We start from the raw sequence: 13,850 nt of genomic DNA, 5'->3' as shown, positions 1-13,850 counted from the left end.
GAATGGGAGCCAGTAGTCTCGGGTCCTTTTCCCAGCTCAGTCATCCCCTTTGTCAAACTGGGCAAGCCCCTTTCCTCCCATGCCCTCCACATCCCCAGCTGTGCAGTGGGCACGTCCACTCTGCTCCCATCCGTCCCTTGTAATTCCAACAGCCAGTCTCCAGGGCTCTACAGAGGCAGTACTGAGAGTCACCGTGGGCAGGCCTGACCCAGCTTCTAGCCCCTTTGGGCTGGAGGTGCTAAAGGTGTTGGGGTCAAGGGCAGAGGCTGGGGGAGATGGGCGGAGTTGTCTTCAGATTCTAGCTCTGCCACTTATTAGATGTGGACCCTCGGTTTCCTCATTTATAAAATCAGGATTGTTCTGGGGCTTACTCAGCTTTGTGATAATTTTGCTGGTAGGTGGAGTTTTTAGCAGAGGGCCTGGCTCCTGGAAATCAATAAATGATCTATCTTCCTCCTGGCCCAGCAAGGCTTGTGCTGGGCCAACGTGGGCCCTGGGGCAGGGGTCTTTTGGTGAAGAAAAAAGGTCATTGTGGGGGGCTTCCCTGGTGGCGCAGTGGTTGAGAGTCCGCCTGCCGATGCAGGGACGAGGGTTCGTGCCCCGGTCTGGGAAGATCCCACATGCCGCGGAGCGGCTGGGCCCGTGAGCCATGGCCACTGAGCCTGTCCGCAACGGGAGAGGCCACAACAGTGAGAGGCCCGCATACCGCAAAAAAAAAAAAAAAAAAAAAAAAGGCCATTGTGTCAGACCTTGGCCTTAACAATGAGTCCTTACCTGCTGCTTGGGCACCTCCTCTGGGACACACCAGAGTCTGTCCTTCCTCCCTACATGGGACTTTGACCCCCCAGGTGACCTCAGGAGTGAGTCAAGAGTCCCTCTCTCTTCTGCCTCTGTCGTGGGATTTTTGACTGGGAGGCCAAGCAGCTGGGCTGGGCAACCCCCTAGAACACCCTCCTTTATCTCGAGAGTAGAGGTCTTCCTCTCCTGTCTGGTGTGGTACCTCCCCACCAGTGCCCGCTGCCCTGCCTCAGGCTTGGGGTGGCCCAAGCACCGGATCTGGAGCTGGTTAGCTTTTGGAAAAAAACAGCAATGTGGAAACACCACCCACCCACTTCCCAAAGCCTGAGTGGAATGAATGAACAAGTCGTGGGAGGCCCAGCCATCCCCCCGCCTCCCCCCAACTCAGGGCTCTTCACTCCATTTAAAACCACACTGGTGGCCTTTTCTCTGATGATAACAGCAGTTTGGAAAACTTAGGGAAGTTCAAAAAGTAAAGTAAAAATACCCTCACATTCCACCGAGAACAGCTCCTGCTAACGTACGGTGAACAGCCAGTGGGCACTTTCTAAGTGCCCAGGAGGTACTTCTGTTATCCCCAAAGCACAGATGGGGAAAGTAAGGCCTGGGTGTGGATGTAAGCCTTGGATGGGGGTTCCCCGAGGAGTTGCTAGCCCAGCACTACTGGACCCTCACTGTGTTCCTGGCACATGGCAGGTGTCTCTCTGGATCTGTTGGGAAGGGGCCAGGACAGCTCGGATCGCTCCCTGCCTTGAGTATTGGCTGTATTTCCCCAAAGGGTTCTGTCTTCCACCTGTCTTCCTCACCTGGCCTGTCCCCTGGGAACCTCTTCACCCTCCAGCCTCAGGAGCCTGCCGGGGCTCTCCCCTCCCCTGGCTCTCTGCTCTTGGGAAGCAGGGACCAAGCAGCTATACTCCCAGTGCGGTGGCGCAGAAAACACGACTTGACTTAGGGCCAAGGCTCCTGAGGGCTGAGCAGTGTCCCCACGCTCGCTCCTGAGACACTCTGTCCCTTCGCCATTCAGAAGGCATCATTTCAGGGAAGGCCAGTGGCGGCTGGGTTTCAAGAAGCTGCAGCCAGAACAGCCCCGTCAGCTGCTGAGCAGGGCTGGTTGGAAGGGTGGGTGTTCTGACCGCGGCCTCCGCTGTGCCAGCCGGCCTCAGGCACCAGCATCTTGGGCCTGGGGGTGGGGAACAGGAACCATGGCTTCCCTCGCCCTCATTTTGAAGACCCAGGCCCCCGCTCTAGCCCCTTCCCCTTCCTAAGATCCCCCCTTATCTTCTCTTCCTCTGAGCTGCAGACAGATCTGTAATCTCTTCAGGACCTAGAGAGTCCCAGGGGATCGGAGCTTGGGGGGCAGGGGCGGGGGCCCAGGCAGTCCTCTGAAGCCCTCTTCCACCTTTGGAATGCAGAGCTCAGAGTCTGTCTGATGTGTGTGCCCCCAGACCCACCTTGCATCCCATCCCACCCAGATGCTGCTGCTGGTGGCCTGGGCACTTTCTAACCCTGCCTCGACCCAGGGGCAGATATGGGTTGGAGGTTACAGTTAGTTGTGGCACCTGGGCAGGGACTCGGGTGTCCTCCTGCCTGCCCAGACACTCCTAGGACACAACTTCTGGGCACCTCGGAAACAGCCAGCCGGGAGTGGTTTCTGGAAAGAAACTGCAAGGAGGCAGTTAAAGATCTTGTAGGAGATCAGAAATGGCTAATCCTGGATTAGCTGGGGGGATGGACCCAGGGTGTGGGGCAGAGACAAGGGCCCCACCCAAGGACAGAAGTGAGAGGGGGTGGGGTGGGGTGGGTGTGTTGGGGGCCGGGAATGGGTTTTCTCTGGATGGGGGGCGGGGAGGAGCTGAAGGCCAGGATTCGGTTTTCTCTGGGCAGGGAAGGGTTAAATCCTCCTGGGCCTCCCAGGCTCTGGCCACTCTCCCCTCCTGACCTTTCTCCTCTCCAGCCTCAGGCACAGCCGCAGAGCCACCCGTGCGCCCTGCCTCGTCCTCATGGCCTACCTGAGCCCCTCACAGCTCCAGAAGGTAGGGCCCTGCTGGGTGGGTACCCCGAGGGTCAGGTAAATGTGGGGGGCCCCTCCGGACTTGGAGTAGTCCCGGGGAACTCGACCCACCCCCTTACGTTTTTCAGAAGAGGAAACTGAATCCCAGAGTGGTCGGTTCACAGCCATGACCCCTAACTTCTGCAAACACAGCCAAGGGCCATTCAGGCCAACGCACCGCGGTTGGGGTGGGAATGTTTGCGTGAAGAAACCAGAAGAAAACACAGGATCCTGTGAACTGGGGGCGGGGGCGGGGGTCTGGGAAGAGGCGGGGCCGACGAGGGGCGGACCCACCCGCCCCACCCTACCCACAACCCACCTCTAGCGCGGGGCGGGTGGCCGGGCAACCACCCGGTGGGCGCGTTCAGACCCGAAAAGGCTAACCCGTGGGAATCAGCGCGACGGAGACTTTTAAAAAACATGACCCTTGTTGTTTGTTCCTGATGGCAAGAGGAAAATGCAAAAAAATACAGGAAAGCTCAAAAAAGAAAATTTAAACCCACCTATGGATTCCTATGCTGAGACAATATTTTGGCATACAGCCCTTGAATCTCTAAAAGTTTCAGGGGACTTCCCTGGCGGTCCAGTGGTTAGGACTACGCGCTTCCTCTGCAGAGGGCACGGGTTCAATCCCTGGTTGGGGAACTTAGATTCCACGAGCTGCGCTGGGGGGCCAAATACATAAAATAAAAGGTCCATCACAATACACAAAAGCTGTCGCCGATTGCTTGCCTGCTTGCTGTATGTTTCATAAAGGAGGCACTACTGTGCTCCCCATCTGATAGCCTGAGAGTCAGAGAGGGGAAAGCACTTGCCCAGGTTCTCACAAATTAGGATACTAATTTGTAGTTGGCTTTTTTTTTTTAAACTCACAATATGTGTGGAACACATTTTCATGCCAATAAATATTTTTCTATCAGCTGTGTTGTATTTCAGGTAGATAAACCGTACTTTGTGTGATAAGTTCACCTGTGTGCTGGTTTGTTTGATATCCATCTCCTTCCCTAGACTAAGTTCTGAGAGGCAAGCATCATGGCTGGCTTGCTCATGACTGAATCTCCAGCTCCTAAAACCATGTCTGGTGCACGGTACATGCTCAGCCAGTATTAGCTGAATAAATGAATGAGGTTGTATTCCCTGGAAGGTTAGGGCGGGGACACCTCCCCTTCTGCTTCCCCTTCCTTCATTCAAGCAGCCAACACTGATTGCTCTTCACTGGGCACTAGACACCATCGCCAGGGAGGGGGGCAGAGCAATGAACAGGATGCTTTGTCCTGCCTCCACACGGCTCATGGTTTGGGGAAGGGTCAAATCAGTTCTTGTCAAGAGCGTTTGAGGGCAGGGAGAAAGAAGCCTGAATCTCCTTCCTACCTGCAGTTTCAGGAGGATGGATTCCTGGTGCTGGAAGGATTCTGGTCTGCCGACGAGTGTGTGGCCATGCAACGGAGGATTGGCGAGATAGTGGCTGAGATGGATGTCCCTCTCCACTGTCGCACGGAATTTTCCACCCAGGAGGAGGAGCAGCTGAGAGCCCAGGTAGGTGCCTGGGGCAGGTAAGAATGAGGTTTGGTCTTTGATGGGTGGCTCAGTCCCCAGCCAGCGCAGCAGCCTGGAAAGGTTAGGACCCCAAGGCCCATGGGCTCATGCTGGTAACGAATCAGGCCCCAAGCTTTCTGTGGGCCGGGCTCCAGGCTAAGTGTCTTATATGCATATTTCCTTCACTCCCTACTACGCATTTATGAGGTCAGCATTATTGCCCCCATTAGACAGGTGGGGTAAATGAGGCTCAGCTCACTTGCCCCAAACTACACAATTAGTAACTGATAGGGTCAGAATCTGAACCCAGATCTGCCTGATACCAAGTGCATGCTGTCACTGCTCTGCTGTACTTTCTTAGAAGTTTTCCTGCCACAAAGGACCTCTTTGTGGCCAGCAACCCAGCATGAGCCAAGTGATTCTGATGGGCCCACCTGGGTAAGTCATCCCCCAATGAGACAAGGAACTGCTTGTTTCCCCCAGTGACCTACTAGGACTCAGTACAGCTTGAGATGGGTAAGTTGAGGCCCAGGGGTTCTCCCACACAGTTCTCTTAACCCTTCATAGGCTGAATTTATGAGCCTGCCTGCGTCTGGGCCCCCAAGCCAAAGCTGTGGTCCAGGCTCAGTAATGGGGCTCACGCTTACTCATGGCAAGGAGCTTCTGCCATCTGGTGGGCATAAAGGGAATTACAATGACTAGAAGGCTTGCAACCCAGAGAATGGGGACTTCAGACAGAAAAAGGGTTACAGAATGACTTTCCTCCAAACAGTTGGTTTCATTTGGCTGCACTGGTATTCAGTAAACCCTTAATATTCACTACTGATACTGTGAAAGACTTTGAAATGGGTTTTTAAAAAATTAATTAATTAATTTTTGGCTGCGTTGGGTCTTCGTTGCAGCGCGCAGGCTTTCTCTAGTTGCGGTGAGCAGGGACTACTCTTCGTTGAGGTGCACAGGCTTCTCATTGTGGTGGCTTCTCTTGTTGCGGAGCATGGGCTCTAGGCACCCGGGCTTCAGTAGTTGTGGCTCGCGGGCTCTAGAGCGCAGGCTCAGTAGTTGTGGCTCACGGGCTTAGTTGCTCCGCGGCATTTGGGATCTTCCCGGACCAGGGCTCGAACCCGTGTTCCCTGCATTGGCAGGCAGATTCTTAACCACTGCACCACCAGGGAAATCCCTAAAAAAGAAAAAAATATTGGCGGTGTCCTGTCTAGTAGTGCTCCGTTCCAGCTTACCAGCACCTTTCATTGTTTTTGAGTTATTATACAACTCTGTAAGTTACATAGAACTGATAATAACTCACATGATACTCGTCCATAGCAATGGGTATGAACTGGACCCGGCAGGATGCAGTTATTGCCGTTGTGGATAGATTCAGTTTTGCATTGATTTGTAAATTCATTTCAGCGTTTCTTATTGCCTATATTTGTGTGTTTCTCGGAATTCTCCTTTCAACATGTTTCTGGTTCCCTTGTGAATTACTGAGTTAAGTAAGAATCTTTGACACGCGTGTAGCATCACCGTCTTTCTTGTTATTATCAGTTATGCTTCCCAGACTTGTTTCCCTGCTAGTGCAGAGGAGTTAAGAATGTTGAATAAAAACTTTTAGTTTTCAGTGGGAAGGGCGTGGAAAGGGCCAGACAGGTCACTGAGTTGAGCCACGCAAGGCACTGTGACAGCAGATGTGTGCAATTGAGGGAGTGCTGGGGCTGTGCCATATGGGAACCCAGGTAGGGGCATCGGTGACACTCAAACTGTACTTACGTCACCATGAAGGAAGATATATATGGTGATCATAGGTGGCTAAAGCCACAAGGAAATCATGGGGCATCTCCCTGGAGCATCATTTTCTTCTTTTTTAAAAATTAAATATTTATTTATTTATGTGTTTGGCTGCATCGGTCTTAGTTGTGGCACTCGAGCTCTAGAGCATGCGGGCTTAGTTGCCCTGCAGCATGTGGGATCTTAGTTCCCCAACCAGGGATCGAGCCCGCGTCCCCTGCACTGGAAGGTGGATTCTCAACCACTGGACCACCAGGAAAGTCCCTGGAGCATCATTTTCATATGCTGCTAAGAAATTTAAAACATGATATTAAAATTAACAAGAACGGAGTTCTCTGGTGGCCTAGTGGTTAGGATTCGGCACTGTCATTGCTGCGGCCCGGGTTTGATCCCTGGTCGGGGAACTGAGATCCCAGAAGCCACAGGGTGTGGTCAAAAAAAAAAAAAAAATCAATAAAATTAACAAGGAGAGGTTATTAAGATAAAAGAACAGGATTAGTAATAGCTTATGTTTATCAAGCATTTAGCCATGTCCTTGCTGGGTGTTTTCTATTTAGCAGCAGTAATAATAATAATAATAATAAAGGCAGATATTCACATGACACCACATTCCAAGGACTGTTCTTATATGCCTTATATATACTGATTCATAATCCCTACAACACCCTATGAGATAGGTGCCATTAATAGCCTCTATATTTTATGAGGAAACTAAGCCTGGAGAGGTTCAGTAATGTGGTTGTGATTACAGTCAGTTAGTGGCAGAGCTGGGATTTGAACCCAAGTATTCTAGCTCCAGGGTCTGTGTTCTCAACTTCTATAAGATTCAGCCTCTACCTGAACCTGAAGCCTCCAACAATCCAGGGAGGTCAGTTCTATTATTATTCCCCTTTTACAGATGAGGAAACTGAGGCTTTGAGAGGTAAAACAAGTGGCCCAAGGCTCTCTGGGAACCAGGCGTGTTTGACCTAGTACCTGTGTTTCATGCCATTATGGAGTCTGAGTCATGTGATTTATTTAGAGGTTTCTTAAGAAATTCCATGCTTGTAGCTTCCAGCTGTGCTTCCAGGTCCTTGGGGTTTCTCAGAGGCGTCTGCAGCTCTGTGGGGTGGGAAGCATCTGAATCCTCTTCCTTCTCTGCCAGGCCCACCTGGGACCCCCTGATGCTCTCTCAGCCCCTCTGTTGTCCCCTCTCCACAGGGCAGCACAGACTATTTCTTGAGCAGCGGCGACAAGATTCGGTTCTTCTTTGAGAAAGGCGTCTTTGATGAGAAAGGTTTGGAACTGGGGCCCTAGAGGCGGGGGTGGCTGGACTCCAGTCCTTCCAGCCTGATCTGTCCCTTGTGCCACAGGAAATTTCCTGTTCCCTCCGGAGAAATCCATCAACAAAATTGGCCATGGTAAGCAGGGGCTGGAGAGAAACTGAGGTCTGAAGAGTTTGGGGGCCATCCCCCAAAGCACACGTTAAGGTAGTAGCCCAACAAATGGCATTTCTGGGTGCAGGGTCCTTCTTGGGCCCTGCTCTCCTGCATCTTATGATGCTAATCACATGACACTGCCACTGTATCACTGGGAAGAGGGGTCCATTTGAGCCCACCCCCCCGTGCAGATGGGTGTGTGCAGGCTCCTCAACTCTCTACTGCCGGGCCTGCGTATGATTCAGGCCCCAGGCATGTGGGGATTCTGGGTCCCATTGCTCCCTGAAGGCTTCTTAAGGAACACCAAACATGTTGACAAGGTCCCTGTTCCAAGACCCCTAAACCAAGCTAGGAAACCCTCTTTTTTTCCTTTTTTTTTTTTTTTTTCAGGATCGTGCATTATAGTTATTTTGTAGGGAGTTCCCTGGCGGTCCAATGGTTAAGACTCCGTGCTCTCACTGCCGAGGGCCTGAGTTCGATCCCTGGTCAGGAAACTAAAATCCCACAAGGCGCGTGATGTGGCAAGAAAAACAAAAACAAAAACAACCCTTATAATTTATCTTGTAGACTGATTTTTAAACATGAAGTTATATCATGGTAGCTTTGTTTTTTTTTTACAAATTGTGGTAAAATACATATAATAGAAAATTTACCATCGTAACCATTTTGAAGTACACAATTCAGTGGCATTAAATACGTTCAACCCTCACTTTTTGTAATAACAACAGTAGTGAATAATGAGAAGAGGGACTGTTCTGTGCCTGGTCCTGGGCTGTGCTCGCGCACGCGTTAGCCCATGGAGTCCTATGGCAGCCCGGGAGGCAGGGCTGATCCCATTGTACACACGAGGAAACTAAGGCTTAAAGGAGAGGAATCGGTGCAGAGCAAGCGGCAGTACCAAAATTGCTACCAAGTGATGGGTCCCTTGGAGTCCTTGGTCCTCTGAAGGGTGGCCAGTCAGGGCTAGAAGGTCAAGAATAAGGTCATAGGTCAGGTGAAGGCATCTGTGGGGCCCATTTCTCAGTTATAAGCAAGCAGAAAGCTTAATGCACAGAAAATAGGTGAGAATATCAAAGTGAGGCCTGACCCTGGGTGCCCAGGCCTAGGCGTGGGAGGGATGCATGGGGACTGGGGACTGGCTCTTCAGCCCACCTCTGTCCCGCAGCTCTGCACGCCCATGACCCTGTCTTCAGGTGTGTCACACACTCCCCCAAGGTGCAGGTGAGCAGAGGTGTCGGTGAGGGTGGGCCGGTGGGCCATATGTGAGTGTGGGCAGGCTGGCCATGTGACCTCTGCCCCCTTCCAGGCTTTGGCCAGAAGTCTGGGCCTCCGGATGCCCGTGGTGGTGCAGAGCATGTATATCTTTAAGGTGAGCTCCCCCTCCTCCCCAGGCCTCCATTTACCCTCTGTAAAATGGGCACAGTGCTCATACCAAGCCCTTCCTTACAAGGGCCGCAAGCTGCCTCCCCGAGGAAGTATTATTAAGTTGGCGGGAGAACGTGAAAACCGGGTCTCCTCTGGTTAGGGCGTCTGGCACTTAGTTGGGGCTCAGTTAGGGTGCCGTGGAAGGAAAGGGGATCCTGGGGCTGCCTCCTCCCTTTGTTGGCTATTGAAATGCTCTGCTCCCAGCTTTCAAGGCCCAGCCCAGTGCCACCTCCTCCAGGAAGCCTTCCAACGCCCTTGGGAAGAGAGGACACATCCCTGATCCTGGAGCCCAGAGGCTTAATCGCTGGCCTGGGCCCCAGCCTCTCCCACTGCCCCTCACTTCTGCCTTGTGTTCTCGTTAGGGACGTGTGTGCTCAGACTGGGAGCTCCCTGCCAGACAGGGTGGCTTTTCTCTTTGCAGCCCTCCTGGGCCTGGCACATAGTAGGTGCTCGATAGCTGGGTGCTGACGTGGAAGCCTTGCAGATAAACACCTGTGGCGGGGGGAAGAGCATCCTACTCGGAGGACTCAGGGCAGCCCCTGCCCCTCCCCGCTCTCCCTGGCCTCACCCGGCCCCTCCTCTCTCCTGCAGCAACCTCACTTGGGCGGCGAAGGTGAGCCAAGAGCAGGCTGGGGGCCAGCAAAGGCCCCGGCGGGAGATCTGGGACTTTAGTGGTTGTCAGGTCTCCAGAGGGAGGGAAGGCGCCTGCCAAGACGTCCAAAGACAAGAGCCTGGGCCAGCGGAGAAGCCATCTTCTGCTGCTTCCTGAAAGACTGGATGCCGGGGGGTGGGGTGGGGTGGGAGGGTGGAGGGGGGTGTCCTGGAGCCCTTGACCCAGTGGTTCCCGAACCTGGCAGCGACTCCTTGCTGGTTAAAAATACAGATTCCTGGGCCCCTTTCCCTGAGATCTTGAGTCAGGAGGGTGGCAAGGTCCTGGGAATCTGTATTTTACCAAGTTCCCTGGAGGACTGATTCAGCATAGAAACTGCTGATCTGACTACAAAGCCCCTGGATACCCAGATACCCTTTCCAGCCTCCCTCATGGGTGATGATCCACTTCTCTCAAATACCTCCAGTGACACAGGGCTCACCACCCGTACAGGCAGCTCTTCCTTTCCTGACATGAGCTCAAGTCATTCCCCTTGTGAGGCCCCCTCCTCCCCACCATCCAGCCTGAGGACAGTCTCCTGAAGGGATGGCCATCCTCTCCCTGAGCCTTCTCTGCTCAGTCCAGCACCCCCAGCTCCTTCAGCCATTACTCCTCCAAATGTTTTGAGGCCCCCACCATTAGGACACCTTCATCTGGACACTGTCTGGATTGTCAAAGTCTGACTTAAACTTTGGTGCTCAGAAAGCACACAGTTCCCCAGGAAGGGATGAGGCGAGACTAGCACCCTCTTGTTGTTACAGACTAAGGTCCTCTGTTCAGCGGTTCTCCACCCTGCCTGGGCCCCAGCATCACACAGGGGATGTTTACAATGTGGATGCTGGGTCCATTTCCTGCTTCACACCCAACTTCCAAGTCTTAGCCCACTGGTGGCTTACACTGGACCATCTGGTGGCTGGAGGTGCTCTCGCTGGTTAAGGACGGCAGCTTGAGTTACCTGGCTGGAATTAAACGATAGCAGCTGCTTTTCAGGCAGCGACTACAACGTCAGGCCGTGGACTAAGCACTTTTCCTACACTGTCTCAGAATCCTCCAGCAACCTCGTGAGGTTAGGTTATCGTTGGGGCTGCTTTATGGTTTAGGAAATTGAAGCTTGAGAGGTGAAATCTCTTGCCCAGAGTCTCCAGGCCAGGAAGCGATGAGATTCTAACTACTCATGGGAAGGCTGGGCCTGGAGGGCCCTGGGAGGACCACAGAGTGAGTAGAAACGAGGCCAAGGTGGGGTGAGGCCAGGCGCCTGATGCCCAGACGGGCCTGCTGCAGTCTCCCCTCACCAGGACGCCTCCTTCCTGTATACGGAGCCTCTGGGCCGGGTGCTGGGCATGTGGATTGCTCTGGAAGATGCCACGCTGGAGAATGGCTGCCTCTGGTTCATCCCTGGCTCCCACACAGGTGAGGCCACCTGCCTCTCCCTGCCCACTCGTCCCCACCCCCCACAGGGGAGGGACCCCGAATAAAGAGAGGCTTAAGTCCCCACCTCGGCCCGCAGGTGGAGTGTCGAGAAGGATGGTCCGGGCCCCTGCTGGCTCGGCGCCTGGCACCAGCTTCCTTGGGACCGAGCCAGCCCGGGATAACAGGCTCTTTGTGCCCACACCGGTGCGGAGAGGTAGGGGGTGTGCAGAGGGGCCCCGAGGCCATGCCTGGGGGTCTGTGCTTGCTCTGACCAGCCAGCTCACCTGAGGGCTGGGAAGTCACCGCATGAGGGAAGGTAGGGCTGGGTGGAGACTGGGAGGTCTGAAAGCTGTGTGGTTGACAGCAGGGTCTCCCAGATCAGGCTGGAATCCAGACCCTGCTACTTCCCGGCTGTCTCCGTGAGCAAATGACTGAACCTCTCTGAGCCTCAGTTTCCCCAAACATAAAGTAGGGAAGCCAGTGAGATGTCATATGTAAGATGGTGCACCACAAGTGCTCACAAATCCTGGCTGTCAGCACACCCTTCCTTTTAGAAAAGGGAAACTGAGCCCCAACTCTGCATTCCCGGCTTAGGCCCCAGCTGGCTGGCACGGGACAGAGAGCTTCTGTCTGGTTCTGCAAATGCCATGGAGGTGGATGCCCCTGCTGAGGCTTGCCAAGGGCACGGGCCACAGCGGAAGGGACTTGACCCCAGGGGAACCCATGTCCAACAGCACAGCCTCCAATGCTGGGGCAGACTCCAAGCCCCTGAGCGTCTGGGGATGGGAATGGGGATGAATAGCCCACGACACCGCTTAAGGGAGCGGCCGCCCACCATGTCCCTTCCTGCCTCGAGTGCGCTTTTGACTCGCTGTGTCCCTGCCAGGGGCCCTTGTCCTAATCCACGGAGAAGTGGTGCACAAAAGTGAGCAGAATTTCTCCGACTGCTCACGCCAGGCCTATACTTTCCACCTCATGGAGGCTGCTGGCACGGTCTGGAGCCCAGATAACTGGTAGGTGGCAGGGTGTGTGTGGGCCCCAGACAGCTCCCGAAGAGGTCCTGGAGGCTGGGAGCAGTGCTACTAGCACCTCGAGGTCCTCTCCCCATCCTCTGCAGGCTCCAGCCGACAGCTGAGCTGCCCTTTCCCCCACTGTACACCTAAAGGCCCTCTGAGGGCAGGGACGCCACCCCCTCTCGGGAGAAGCTGTGGGCCACCAACGCCAGCGCCTCAACCCACCGCCCAGCTGCAACGGGGAATTCGCATCTCTCCTCCAGGGCTTTCCTTCTGCTGGTGTTTGTGCAGACAGGCAGGCAGGAGCAGAAGGCTGGGCTGGGTGCCTTCCCCGAGATCTGTCTCTGTCTGTCCCGACCCCAACACAACCTCCCCCTAGAGGCAGCCTCACGGCCATGAAAGGGTTCTGGCTGCCTCTCTGCCGGCTTCTCACTTGTCGTCTCCCCTCTCACATGGAACTCTTGGTCATTACGGTGGGAGACACTGAATAAAAAACACTTCCAAATGCAGCATCTTGATCCTTCTTTCCCAAGCAGCCTTCCTCTCAAGATGGGAACCCTGCTGAAAATCATCGCAGGTAGCCCAGCCCTGCCCGGTGAGGTATGCACGGTGTTAATAACAGTAAGTGACATTTAGTGGGCATTCATGGTGCCAAGAGCTTTCTGTGCTTTATCACTGGATCCTCACCCCTTTCAGGTAGGTGCTGTTTACAGATGAGGGAGCTGACACATGGGAAGGTTAAGTGACCTGCCCAAGTCCCACGGCTCTTCAGGCATTTGGCGAGGTCAGCCGGATCCGGAGCCTGTGCTTCTAACCTCTATGCTCCGAGTTCTCCTTTCCTGGGGAGGGAAAAGACCAGAGCCTGGAATCTAGTCTGACATTCTGGTCCTGGCTCTGTGACCAACTCGATTTCCGGCCTCAGGCCAGGCCCTTCTCTCTGGGCCCATTTGGCCACCTGCACCATCAAGGGGCTGGACGAGGGCCTCCACAGGTCACTCCTGTTTGGACATGCTTGGCAGGCACCCAGAGCTGCAGGAACAACTACCAAACCTGCCTGGCGGGGGTCTGCTCAGAGGTTGCAAACTGGGGGCCACCAGCCGATTTCACAATGCAGAATTGTTTTGTCTGGGCCTCGGCATTTTAAAACAAACGAACAAAAAACCCACATTTTAAAATTGGGAGATTTCACGTAACAATTCAGGTTTCCAAGCTTCTTTGAATGAGCAGGTCAACAGCCCGGGGGCCTGTGGTCTAGCCTATGTACCACTGGCTGGAGCTGCCTTCTTACAGGCACACGTGCTCTCCGTTTCCCTTCCCTGTCCTCCTTCATTGCATTACCTGCCTGGCCTCAGCGGCCTTATGATTTTATGACCTTGACTTCCAACCCCCACCCTGTATGGGAACAAACCACCCAGGGAGTCAGTGGGGCAAAGCCAGCACTCATATACACTACACCCTAACATGGCGTTGCCTCCTTCAGCGAGCAGTCGCGGGGAGCCTGAGCCAAGGGAAGGGTTTGTTAAGGCTCCTTTGAGCCCAAAACCAATGTCGTAATACTCTCCGAGTGAAAGGGCTTGGCAGTGATGCTCAGGCAGAAGCAAGCTCCCAGAGCTGGGCTCCTGGCTTCCGGCCTTGGTGGGCCCAAGTTCTCACCTCTTCCTGCCTAGGCCCCTCCCTGTCAGGCTGGTGGCAAGTGGGGAGAACCCGGTCCAGCCTTGAGAAACCTGCTGTGCTCTCTTCTCACTGATGGGAAACGTTCATCCATTCAG

The 13,850-nt window shown here is 54.1% G+C and overlaps 1 protein-coding gene across 3 annotated transcripts; it reads left to right on the top strand.

Annotated features, from left to right (window-relative positions):
• The first annotated feature begins 2,664 nt into the window (after nucleotides 1–2,664).
• PHYHD1 (phytanoyl-CoA dioxygenase domain containing 1) lies at nucleotides 2,665–12,676 on the top strand. Of its 3 annotated transcripts, XM_027104611.1 has the most exons (11): nucleotides 2,665–2,831; nucleotides 4,226–4,384; nucleotides 7,367–7,442; nucleotides 7,519–7,566; nucleotides 8,750–8,805; nucleotides 8,891–8,953; nucleotides 9,601–9,622; nucleotides 10,940–11,068; nucleotides 11,166–11,282; nucleotides 11,955–12,081; nucleotides 12,186–12,590. In XM_027104611.1, the coding sequence occupies exons 1-11, from the start codon at nucleotides 2,799–2,801 to the stop codon at nucleotides 12,229–12,231; spliced, it is 876 nt and encodes a 291-aa protein (XP_026960412.1). In that variant the 5' UTR covers nucleotides 2,665–2,798; the 3' UTR covers nucleotides 12,232–12,590. The 3 variants fall into 3 exon arrangements, with proteins under 3 accessions (XP_026960412.1, XP_026960414.1, XP_026960413.1); XM_027104613.1 differs by lacking the exons at nucleotides 9,601–9,622; nucleotides 12,186–12,590 and having other exon boundaries at nucleotides 11,166–12,069; XM_027104612.1 differs by lacking the exons at nucleotides 2,665–2,831; nucleotides 4,226–4,384; nucleotides 9,601–9,622 and having other exon boundaries at nucleotides 6,351–7,566; nucleotides 10,940–11,282; nucleotides 12,234–12,676.
• Nucleotides 12,677–13,850: the final 1,174 nt, after the last annotated feature.

This window comes from Aethalodelphis obliquidens, unplaced genomic scaffold (genome assembly GCF_003676395.1).
Source record: "Aethalodelphis obliquidens isolate GAN/ISIS:26980383/991018 unplaced genomic scaffold, ASM367639v1 scaffold7, whole genome shotgun sequence".
NCBI classification, from domain to species: domain Eukaryota; kingdom Metazoa; phylum Chordata; class Mammalia; order Artiodactyla; family Delphinidae; genus Aethalodelphis; species Aethalodelphis obliquidens.
The sequence above is the reverse complement of the archived record's forward strand: the minus strand, read 5'-3'. Positions and strand labels throughout refer to the sequence as shown.